The sequence below is a fragment of the Salvelinus sp. IW2-2015 genome, linkage group LG6.1 (assembly GCF_002910315.2).
Source record: "Salvelinus sp. IW2-2015 linkage group LG6.1, ASM291031v2, whole genome shotgun sequence".
Taxonomy (NCBI): Eukaryota; Metazoa; Chordata; class Actinopteri; order Salmoniformes; family Salmonidae; genus Salvelinus; species Salvelinus sp. IW2-2015.
Genome location: NC_036845.1, coordinates 6,942,803 through 6,954,916, shown reverse-complemented (window position 1 = coordinate 6,954,916; position 12,114 = coordinate 6,942,803). Strand labels below are relative to the sequence as shown.

At 47.9% G+C, this 12,114-nt stretch overlaps 1 protein-coding gene across 3 annotated transcripts in view; it reads left to right on the top strand.

The window, feature by feature from the left end:
* The window catches only part of LOC111964950 (regulating synaptic membrane exocytosis protein 4-like), an 85,247-nt gene that overhangs the window by 13,590 nt on the left and 59,543 nt on the right, over positions 1–12,114 (top strand). For 2 of the 3 annotated variants that reach the window (XM_023988842.2, XM_023988843.2), the window contains one exon: positions 8,399–8,511. In XM_023988842.2, the coding sequence (XP_023844610.1) occupies positions 8,399–8,511 (113 nt within the window). Of the gene's footprint in view, positions 1–6,512; positions 6,699–8,398; positions 8,512–12,114 lie in introns of all 3 variants that reach the window. The other variant, XM_070443930.1, reaches the window with a different exon arrangement.

Here is a 12,114-nt window from a genome sequence, read left to right as displayed (position 1 = left end):
GTTGGTGCGCCCCCATAACTGTCCCCTTAACAGTCTACAGAGTTGGTGCGCCCCCATTAACTGTCCCCTTAACAGTCTACAGAGTTGGTGCGCCCCTATCAACTGTCCCTTTAACAGTCTACAGAGAGTTGGTGCGCCCCCATCAACTTTCCCCTTAACAGTCTACAGAGAGTTGGTGCGCCCCCATCAACTGTCCCCTTAACAGTCTACAGAGAGTTGGTGCACCCCATCAACTGTCCCCTTAACAGTCTACAGAGAGTTGGTGCGCCCCATCAACTGTCCCCTTAACAGTCTACAGAGAGTTGGTGCGCCCCATCAACTGTCCCCTTAACAGTCTACAGAGAGTTGGTGCGCCCCATCAACTGTCCCCTTAACAGTCTACAGAGAGTTGGTGCACCCCCATCAACTGCCCCCTTTACAGTCTACAGAGAGTTGGTGCGCCCCATCAACTGTCCCCTTTACAGTCTACAGAGAGTTGGTGCACCCCATCAACTTTCCCCTTAACAGTCTACAGGGAGTTGGTGCGCTTCCATCAGTTGTCCCCAACTGTCCCCAGGGTCATGTGAAAAACAGGTTCCTTCCACAGGTTCATGACCTTCTCTCTCTCTCTGTCCCACCTGACCAACCTGGTAATAAGGTATTCTTAAAACAGACATTGACTCCCTCTGACCGCTCTCTTTTCGCCAGCCGCAACCACCGCATATCCAACATCAGTCGAGAAGAGGCTGTCAGGTTACTGCGCTCCACTAGGATGTCCCGAGCCCACTCAGAGGGCGCGTACTCCTCCTCTGCTTCCGTCGACTATGACTACAAGAGGTATTCAATTACAGTGTCTCTACGTATATATCCACAGTCAGACATTTTGTGGGTCTTTTTCTCTGTAGTCGTCTGTATGACATTAAAACATTTCTATGTGATTGTAAAAGGTGATGAACCCCACGTGATATCCTGGGTGATATCTGGTTCTGGAGCATGTCATCACAGCTCTGCTCAAGTTGTGTACCAGACCCAATAACCACACAACTGCCTCCAATTACTGTGTAATATTGAGGCTGCTGCGAGCTCTCGTGTCTCGACATTGGTTGTGACACATGTATCGTACTCTTGCTGTTTTTTGTTGTCATGCCTACTAGTCTACCATCAGTGGTAAGATGACAAGTTGTGTTTGTGATCAGTGGTGTCCTGTTTTTTATCTGGGTAAATAAAGACTGGCTCGTCATTGGTAGCTCTGATGATCAGCTCTGCAGGTAATACTGTATAAGGCTGCATTGAACAAAAGGACACATGGCCTTTTGATGCTGCTGTGGTAATGGGATGTTTACCTTTCCTTTATTAATGCATGGTTGTCTCTCTAACATTACCTCCACCATCTTGGATGGCCTGGATATTATTAACAGTGGTTAACTGTATGTCTGCAGTTTGATTTGATCTGGCCCTCTCTGTCTTCTTCAAACCATGTCATTTTCATTCTGATGAAGGCCAATATGGCCGATAGGTCAGTACCACATGAGTGAAGGATATTTTTAACATCTGAAGAAGGAGAACTGTCCTAGCCATTTCTCCATGCTGACTCTGAGGGTCTGTCTGTTCTCTTCTGTCCTGGACCTGACTGACTTTCTCTATGCTAAGTGTGCTAAGTATGGGAAGCTCAGCATTGCCCATGCCCAGCGTGTGCCACCCTATGATGGCCTAGGTTCAGGCTCAGGTTCCCCCCAGGTGCGTGTGCCAGGCCCGAGTTGTGATGTGCCAGTTCAGCGGGCTGGGCAAGCTGGGCACTCCCAAATTTGCCCTAGTCCTTATATAGTGCGCTACTTTTGACCAGAGTTCTATGGGCCCTGGTAAAATGTAGTGCACTAAATAGGGAATTGGGTGTAATTTGGAACGCAACGTCACACTCTCAGCACCCCCTGGAGAAATGCTGCAAATAGCTCTTCCTGGGCTCCCATCGCTGCCATCTGGCTGTCAGTCAAAAACGACACATCTTGCATTGTCTCTCCAGGAGAAAACAACGATGAGTCGTCAGAACTGAGGCAGCGACAACTGACTTTATAAAGTGTCACAAAGTTTCCCTGAGCGAGGCCGCGGACCAGATAGCTTCACTCTCTCTGTCTGTAGATTGGCAGGGAGATGAATGGTTCTCACGTCCCATGGCAGTCACACAGTCACAGAGGAGAGGAGAATAGATGTCCTTCCACTCCCATTCCAACTGTGTGCCTTTCTCTTTCTGCTATAGGTCAGAACGATTAGGAGAGAAACAGAAGGGAGAGGGAGGAATCAGAGAGCGAGGGGAGACAGAGAGGGAGAGACGGAGAGGGAGAGACGGAGAGGGAGCGACAGAGAGAGAGGGAGAGACGGGAGAGGGAGAGACGGAGAGGAGAGACGGAGAGGGACGACAGAAGAGAGGGAGAGACAGAGAGAGAGGGAGAGACAGAGAGAGAGGGAGAGTCAAGAAGACAGAGAGGAGTCAGAGGAGAGAGAGAGAGTGAGTGGAGTGGCTCAGAGCCCCGGGTGAGTCGCTGTGGCCCGTGCGGCCCCTGAGAACAGGTCCCTGCCAGCACAGTAGATCTAGACATGACCTTGGATAGACGCCATGCTTCTCACACTGTTGGCTGTAGAACTAGACTAAAGTATTTGACTGTGTTCCCGAATGGCATCCTATTCCCTTTATAGGGACTACTTTGACCAGGACATTGACTCCCTCTGACCGCTCTCTTTTCGCCAGCCGCAACCACCGCATATCCAACATCAGTCGAGAAGAGGCTGTCAGGTTACTGCGCTCCACTAGGATGTCCCGAGCKCACTCAGAGGGCGCGTACTCCTCCTCTGCTTCCGTCGACTATGACTACAAGAGGTATTCACATTACAGTGTCTCTWCGTATATWTCCACAGTCAGKCATTTTGTGGGTCTTTTTCTCTGTAGTCGTCTGTATGACATTAAAACATTTTCTATGTGATTGTAAAAGGTGATGAACCCCACGTGATATCCTGGGTGATATCTGGTTCTGGAGCATGTCATCACAGCTCTGCTCAAGTTGTGTACCAGACCCATAAACCACACAACTGCCTCCAATTACTGTGTAATATTGAGGCTGCTGCGAGCTCTCGTGTCTCGACATRGGTTGTGACACATGTATCGTACTCTGTTGKTGTTTTGTTGTCATMCCTACTAGTCTACCYTCAGTGGTAAGATGACAAGTTGTGTTTGTGATCAGTGGTGTCCTGTTTGTATCTGYGTAAATAAAGACTGGCTSGTCATTGGTAGCTCTGATGKTCAGCTCTGCAGGTAATACTGTATAAGGGCTGCATTGAACAAAAGGACACATGGCCTTTTGATGCTGCTGGTGGTAATGGGATGTTTACCTTTCCTTTATTAATGCATGGTTGTCTCTCTAACATTACCTCCYCCATCTTGGATGGCCTGGAMTATTATTKACAGTGGTTAACTGTATGTCTGCAGTTTGATTTGATCTGGCCCTCTCTGTCTTCTTCAAACCATGTCATTTTCATTCTGATGAAGGCCAATATGGCCGATAGGTCAGTACCACATGAGTGAAGGATATTTTAATCATCTGAAGAAGGAGAACTGCCTAGCCATTTATCCATGCTGACTCTCAGAGGGTCTGTCTGTTTCTCTTCTGTCCTGGACCTGACTGACTTTCTCTATGCTAAGAGTGCTAAGTATGGGAAGCTCAGCATTGCCCCATGCCCAGGCTGTGCCAGCCCTATGATGGCCTAGGTTCATGCTCAGGTTCCCCCCAGGTGCGTGTGCCAGACCCAATGTTGTGATGTGCCAGTTCAGCGGGCTGGGCCGAGCCGAGCACTCCCAAATGACGCCCTAGTCCTTATACAATACACTACTTTTGACCAGAGTCCTATGGGRCCTGGTAAAATGTAGTGCACTAAATAGGGAATAGGGTGTCATTTGGAACGCAACGTCACACTCTCAGCACCCCCCTGGAGAAATGCTGCAAATAGCTCRTCCTGGGCTCCCATCGCTGCCATCTGGCTGTCAGTCAAAAACCACACGCCGTGCATTTTCTCTCCAGGAGAAAGAAACGATGAGTCGTCAGAACTGAGGCAGCGCAACTGACTTTATTAAAGTGTCACAAAGTTTCCCTGAGCGAGGCCGCGGCCCAGATAGCTTCACTCTCTCTGACTGTCTGTAGATTGGCAGGGAGATGAATGGTTCTCACGTCCCATGGCAGTAACACAGTCACAGAGGAGAGGAGAATAGATGTTCCTTCCACTCCATTCCAACTGTGTGCTTTCTCTTTCTGCTATAGCCAGAACGATTAGGAGAGAGGGAGAGGGAGAGAGACGGAGTCAGAGAGACGGAGGGAGAGTCAGAGAGACGGAGGGAGAGTCAGAGAGACGGGGAGGGAGAGTCAGAGAGACGGGGAGGAGAGTCAGAGAGACGGAGGGAGAGGGAGAGAGACGGAGTCAGAGAGACGGAGGGAGAGGGAGAGAGACGGAGTCAGAGAGACGGAGGGGAGTCAGAGAGACGGGGAGGGAGAGTCAGAGAGCGGAGGAGAGGGAGAGAGACGGAGTCAGAGAGACGGAGGGAGAGTCAGAGAGACGGGGAGGGAGAGTCAGAGAGAGGAGGGAGAGGGAGAGAGACGGAGTCAGAGAGACGGAGGGAGAGTCAGAGAGGACGGAGGGAGAGGGAGAGAGATGAGTCAGAGAGTCGGAGGAGAGTCGAGAGACGGGGAGGGAGAGTCAGAGAGACGGGGAGGGAGAGTCAGAGAGACAGAGGGAGAGTCAGAAGAGGGAGACAGAGAGAAAGCTAGAGAGGGAGAGTCAGAGAGACGGAGAGGGAGAGTCAGAGAGGGAGAGACAGAGAGGGAGAGGCTCAGAGCCCCGGGTGAGTCGCTGCGGCCCCTGAGAACAATCCCTGCCAGCACAGTAGATCTAGACAGTGACCTTGGATAGACGCCATGCTTCTCACACTGTTGGCTGTAGAACTAGACTAAAGTATTTGACTGTGTCCCGAATGGCATCCTATTCCCTTTATAGTGGACTACTTTTGACCAGGGCCCATAGGGTTGAGATGGCAAGTCTATATTGAGGGGACCTCYTYTTGTAGCTWCTTCAGTAGATGTATAGTTTTAGCAGGAGGAGTGCAGTGGTAGACAAGGTAATGTTACAGTGTAGAMGTTACAGTAGCACCGGTGCTGTAGTCGATCTATCTAGAGTTTTAATGTTTCTACTGTGCAACAAAGGTGTGCAAAGTATTATCTGAGTATATACTAACCACACCAGAATTGGGCTGTTTGAGTTAATATTTTGACCGGGTTGAAATCCCAAGGGAATATCCTGAACAGTAGAGAGAGAGAAAGAGAGAGCTATGGTGAACTACATTATTCATCACAACACACCTCTAGTAAGTAACAAGTCGTTAGATTCCGACATCTCCTTTACTGTTCAAAGCCATCAGTCCCTGGACATAACGACCTGAGGATGGTAGACCACGAATGATTATGATGATGGTCACCATCGTTAAAGTCTCAGGCAACGCAAGGTCGTTCACTGGCTGATGAAGTGGCTGTGTTGCGATTGGCTGGGTTACAACTGGAGTGACCGCTGTATTGCGATTGGCTGGTGTAGAGCAGGAGTGACCCGAAGGCTGTGTTGCGATTGGCTAGCCTACAGCATCAGGAGTGACCGCTTTGTTGCAATTGGCAGCTTTACAACAGGAAGCAGGAAGCATAGCCTCTGTTGGACAACTTTTCACTCTAACCTTTCACTATTTTACTGTGCTGCCACCGTGTCCTCAGTGTTTGGTGTTTGTTTTTGGCTTTGCAAATGCTGCTCATTTCAGATGATAATCCACATCTGGTCAAAGTAAGGTATTTTACTTCATGAGCATTTGCAATGACAATGATATGTCTAACTGATGTGACCTGATTTTCAGATATACACATGCTATTGAGAGGTAATGACACTGACTGCCTATGAAGACACTTATGGAACAACACGATACAAAACAACAGCATATTCATGTTTTTATTGTACATAATGATACTGTGTAGATTTTCTGTGAAATGCATTTTATTCCATTTTATTTCCAAACTACTCAAAAGTGCCAAAAATATATTTTCTTTGTCTTTTTCCAACTAGATTTCAGTTACATTTTGCAATAGCAGGGRGGAGACAGCTTTCGGCATGTACCTTGCAGGAGCATAGTAAGCTAGTAGGCTAAATGGAAACCAACCAACACATGCTAATCCACTATTCTCTCACATCTCACCCAGTGTCTTTCACTCACAGACAGATTCCAAAGGGCCTCCCACTCACTCACTCAGTCACCTACCACAGATGAGGGACACATTGTCCCCTGCTTGTCCCTGTCCCTCCCTGTCACACCTGCTATTCCCTGTTCCTACTCTACTGTAGGTGCCAGCAGGGCCCTGTGGGGCCCAGCCCAGGGACCCAGCCCATGCATGACTCTGCTGTATCATGTCACCTGGTCATCAGCAGCAGCTTCCTTCCCTTCTCTCAATAACGTGTTGCAGGAACCACGGAGCRGTTGATAGACATGTGTATCACAGCAGGTCCAGGTCAGCTGACCAGCGTCCCGCGCTAGAGCGCACCACCACCTCCCGCTCGCGGTCCACGGAGAGGCCCGACTCCGCCCTCATGAGGTCCATGCCGTCTTTACCCTCCGGACGCTCCGCCCCTCCCTCACCTGCCTTAACGAGGTGACCAGACAGACACATCTACAGGAGGCTGGTGTCACTTTAAATCAGACGACGGGCTCATTYTAATGGCTGGAATGGAATTCATGGATTGGYATCAAAKACARGSGTTTGATGTGTTTCATACTTTTCCATTTCTGCCATTGCAGCCGTTACAATGAGCCCATCCTCCGATTTCTCCTCCCACCAGCCTCCACTGCATAGCTACTGCCCCACCAATCCAAAGAATAACCAACAACCACCACCCACCCCTCTCTCTGCCTGTCTCACTGCAACCAACCACCAACCCCCCACCACCCACCCAGCATCCAATCAGCATCCAGCCAGCTTACCACTTTATAATTTACTCCGCCCCCTCTCCTAAAGCAACGAATGATGCTGCATTTTCTTCCCCATCCCAGACTGGTAGTTGACTAGATAGTAACTCTTTTTGTTTTTGGAACACACTACTTATACACTACTTTGACTGAGTATAGTAGTGATGGATGACCATTGTGCTTTTCTTTCTTTACTAACATTACCTGTTATTATCCTGTAATTACATTTTTTATTCCAGTTGTTTTTTTTCAAATCTTTTGTAGACCGTCAGATCGCATGGTCGCATTGGTCCACATTGGTCCACATTGAACGAACGCCCATGGGTGCTGTCCTCACTCTTTCCTTGCAGCTTGATGGGTCGAGTGAAACATGCGATTCATCACCTTTGTTGCAAAACTGATGCTACATTATCTCTAGCATGTCATGTGCCAAATGTCATTGTTTTGATGTGTTTTAGAGTTCACAAACTGGTAGCCGCTGACATGAATTAAAATGAACCCATATACCCTGCTTTGGCTTACACCAGATATGTAGAATTTATTCAAATTAGTCAGCAACCTACCAATTACAAATGAGCTTGATCATCTGTTATGTGCTTTAAATTAGAATAAGACACCAGTACTCCTCAATATTAGCCATTTTCAGGCAATAACTTTTAGTCAWTAATGTTTAGCAAATTAAGTAATAATTCAAGCTACAGTATTAAATTGATGCATAGCCTGCCTTCAACACATATTGTCAGAATACAGATGTGTTTAGCAGACACACATGCTCAACTGGCAGATGGTGTAAAAACATAATACAAGTCTTATGTGACAAAGAATATCTGTTGAGAATACGTTCAATACGATAGATTGAAAAAATATACTACAGAAAGTAAAAGGTAGTTAGTTATTAACTTGATCAGGTAATTGATCAGTTAATTGATCAGTTAATTGATCAGGTAATTGATCAGGTAATTGATCAGGTAATTGATCAGGTAATTGATCAGGTAATTGATCAGGTAATTGACCAGGTAAATGATCTGTTATGTGTCCAGCTTTCAGCGATCCAACAACATGGCAGCATCCCTGGTTGAGCATGGACATGATTGTACATGTCCAGTATATATGTGAACTGACATATATGTGTTTGATACAATTTTCTTCCCATGTTTGGTTCATTACCAACCCCAGTAGACAGTAGTAGTTTGTTTGTTTGATGTGTTGCTGTTTCTACAACCAGCCTGAAACCATCCTCTCCTCTTACATAACAAAGCAAAGCACGCTGGGAAATGTAGTCCTACTGCTTGTCCGGGGCCTTCCAACCAATCACAGGTCAGCTCTGTGCCTGACCTCTGATCCTTGACTCACCCAGGCTGTACCACTTTGTGCCTCCCTCCGTAGGGCGAACCCCCGCAGCGGATCGGCCCAAACCAGCCCTACCAGTACCCCCATGTCCGACAGGAGAGGAGGTCGGCAACTACCACAGCTTCCACCCACAGGGACCAAGGGCAGAAGTAAGTTCTCAGCTTTATTTTCCATACCCAGCTCTGGGCCTCAGTGGCATCACTGCCTCTCTGGTTGCTTTGGTTTGGTGACACCTTAAGGCTATTCTCCATTGGTCACTATGGTCACTTACTTTGGAACAGGTTTGACTTTGATAGAAGCATCTCTTTGTCAGAAGCAATTGTTTCTTGTTATTTGCTAGTCTTTAGCTGGGTATGGCACCTTGAGATATTGGTTATTTTGCGCTATAAACCTCTGAGCGGGAAAAGGCTCAAAGCAAGTTTAACAGATACTGCTGTCTGTTGGTTCTCTCTGGTCAGTTGCTCATGAARGACAGAGCTTGGCTCAGAATTCCTTGTTAAGCTGTGTCTTCTGTTTTAGTGAGTTGGTTGTGTGTTCTTATGGTCTCAGTACTCTATATGTTGTCCGTGTTAACCAGGGTGTCCTGTGGAAGGTTTACAACATGTATTGTCTCCWTGGTCAGTGATATTGGTGATGTTGTCTCTTCATAAACATTTTATGTTTTTTATTTTAATATATCTACTCGGTTCCTTTTTTCCATTCCTTCCTCAGACGATGGAGAAGAAGGAACAGATCCTTGTGAAGGTCTGTAACATAGAGTGTAGGTTTGGTCTTTCACAGGAGGTGGGAGTTAGAGAACCCCCCTGTGAAAGACTGAATCTGTCCGCAGCGGCAGGGACCAGGGTCCTGTTCAGTAGAGCACATCAAAACAAGATGTTTTACAACGGATAATGAGAATCTGTGTTCTTATTGGACAAGTTCAGAGAGAACCTCCCTGTTTCACTACGTTTCAAAAGGTTTCCTCCCTACTGAACAGCCCTGATTACAGTGGTCCACAGCACCCCCTGTCCTGCTCTATGTTGCAGGCTGTGTGTCTCTCACTCCCTGACTGTGACCAAGCAGTCCTGTGTCCTAGCTTAGCCTCCTAGTCTTCTTCTGGTTCCTACACTGGGTCAGTGTTGTCATCTAGCATCATAGCTTCCATGTTTTTCAGTTGTCATGAGGTCTACTGTAGTTTTGTGTTCCATGTTGAACAGTCCTCCGTTTCGTGTTATGACTTCAGAGTGCTCAGGTGAGACGTGTCACTGGGGGTTGTGGATACGGTGCAGTAGACTATTTGTGTTTTAAACYMGTGWMWRRSRYWKKKSWGTMMTMWMWYMWYWAYWSWRWTWTKRKSASAKWRWWWYTWYWYRKTGYMWKYSRTWTWATMMAGTSRSSMWAYSRRWRKKTGMWYRYKSKMMWARWKRRSKMSMMKSWYSAGYMAMWWCWMKMKMMRKRMCKMYMASTMRAAGACTCTCTCCTTAATGAGGAATCAGAACTACTACAGACAGCGTGATCCTACTTCTCTTACTGAAGCTCTTCAGGGTCACAGACAGAATGACATCTTAAACCATTTGATTCTTCAGCACAAATGTATTGTTCTCGTTTCTCTCCCTAAAATGTTCTGACAGGTTGTAACAGAGCGTGTCACATGATGTAAGGGTGTGGTGATGGAAGAGAGGGGATGAGCCTGAGTTCTCTGGAGCTGCGCTGTGAATTGACAGATTAGCTGAGTGGTGATTGGAGGGAGCGGGCCACGGGAGAGAAGGAGAAGGGAGTGAGAGTGAGAGAGAGAGGGAGAAGAGCAGAGAAAGAAAGAGAGAGAGGGAGAAGGGAGCGGGAGAGAGAGCAGAAGGAGAGAGAGGGAGGGAGAAAGCAGAGCGAAAGAGAGAAAGCCTAGCCGGTGCTGAGAACTTGTCAAAGCACTCCCAGAACTCCTTCATCATTGTCAGAAACCATGAGCACTCCTCTCTCCTCCTCGTCTGCAGCCAGCCATCTCTCCTGCCCTCTCTCCTATCCCCCTTCCCGTCTCCCCATCTCTCCTTTGTCTGTCCTCTCTCGCCCTCTGTCCCCATCTCTCTCCTCTCCCCCTACCCCTCTCCCCCTCTATCCTCTGTCCCTCCTCTCTCTCTCCCTCTGTCCCCATCTCTCTCCTCTCCCCCTTCCCCTCCCTCTTTCTCCCTCCGTCCCCACCTCCCCATTCCTGTCTCCCTGTCTCTATCCTCTGTCTCTCTCTCCTCCCCCCTCCCGTTTCTCCCCTTCCCTGTCCCCTATCTCTCTCCCCTCTCTGTGATGGGGTAATGGCAGCGGGTGGGCAAATGGGGGAGGCATTCTAATGTATTGATCCGACCCTGGGCTAACGCTCACACAGAGCCCTGCAGCGTGACACAGCCAGGACTTATCTAATCATGGCACTAATGCTGCTGCTGCATGTGGTACTGATCCATAGAGGCCATGGGACTGGGGGTTGGCTGGGCTGGGCTGGCCTGACTGGGATTCAAATAGGAGGCTTGTTTGAAATGTTGAGGTAACAGAAATCAAGGCAGAACAGGGAATGTGTATCCAGTCAGGTGTGTGTGATTGTACCTTTGTGTTCCCGACCTAGACAAATGATCCATGTTGTTGCGCCATACTGGCTTCAGTTAGATTTGTATTTATTTAACCTTTTTGTTTAACCAGGAATTCCCATTGAGCTCAGAATACCTCTTTTACAAGGTAGACCTGGACCTAGATGTTGTGATATAGTATCTGTGGTAACCCCCCTGTTGAACCATCCTGCCATGCTTTTATTGTTCCTTTATGTGTACAGGGAAGTCAACACTGAGACCTGAACTAGCTTTGACGACTTTAGCCACAAACTAAGTGATATCTAATCAGCCCCTGTTCCTGTTGTTATTTATCTGTCTCTACTACGACCCCGACCGCTCAGGGGGAACATGGGAGGAGCTAGAGCGGCCTACTGGTGACCTTTGCCCTCTAGAGCAGTACGAGGGAGAGCCAGGTGTGTCTATCTACTGGTGTGTCTCAGAGCAGACTGAGCCTTAAGACTTCCTCGTTCACCTCTGTCACCTTCATGTATGTGCCTCTCTGCTGAGAACTCCACGCCAGATCTGGGTACAATACATGATGTACTTAAYCTGCACTTTATTTKGTTTGCCTGGTACCATAGYAACCAATYGAATAGTCCRAGAACACTGRAAACTRYAATTTGACCCTGCRTGGTCSACACAGCCTGTACTGGATGGACTATGATGCTGTACCATCTTTATAAGCCCTACAYCCGTTCTGCCCCTCAGCCAAAACCCTTCAAATGTGATCATTTGTTGAGCCAGTATTGTATGAATGTACTGGCTTGAATGAGAGTGTCCAGGGTTGTGTTGGCAGGAGCTGGAGTTTCCCACAGGTCTCTCTTCCTAGTTCCTCCTCACCCATCTGTCTGTTCATTCATTCAGTTAAGTCTTCTGTCTGATAGTAGTAGAATATCTTGGTCATGAAACATGCGGTATACTTCTTGGGTTTTCATATTTGTATGCGTTTGGTCTGTGTGTTGTGCTTGCGTACGTGTGTTCTTACAAGTGTGCGGGCGTGCAAAGACAAACACTCTGTGCATGCATCCGTGTTCCATGATCTCATAAAGCTCCATCTGTGTCCCACTACCGTTCAGACTGTGAGGACAGGCCTCAGCCAGGCCCACCTGTGAACGGGAGGAAAGGCAAGTGCACTCAGGAGTATGCCATTGTGGTGGTGTGTCCTCAATAGTGCCCTCATGGGTG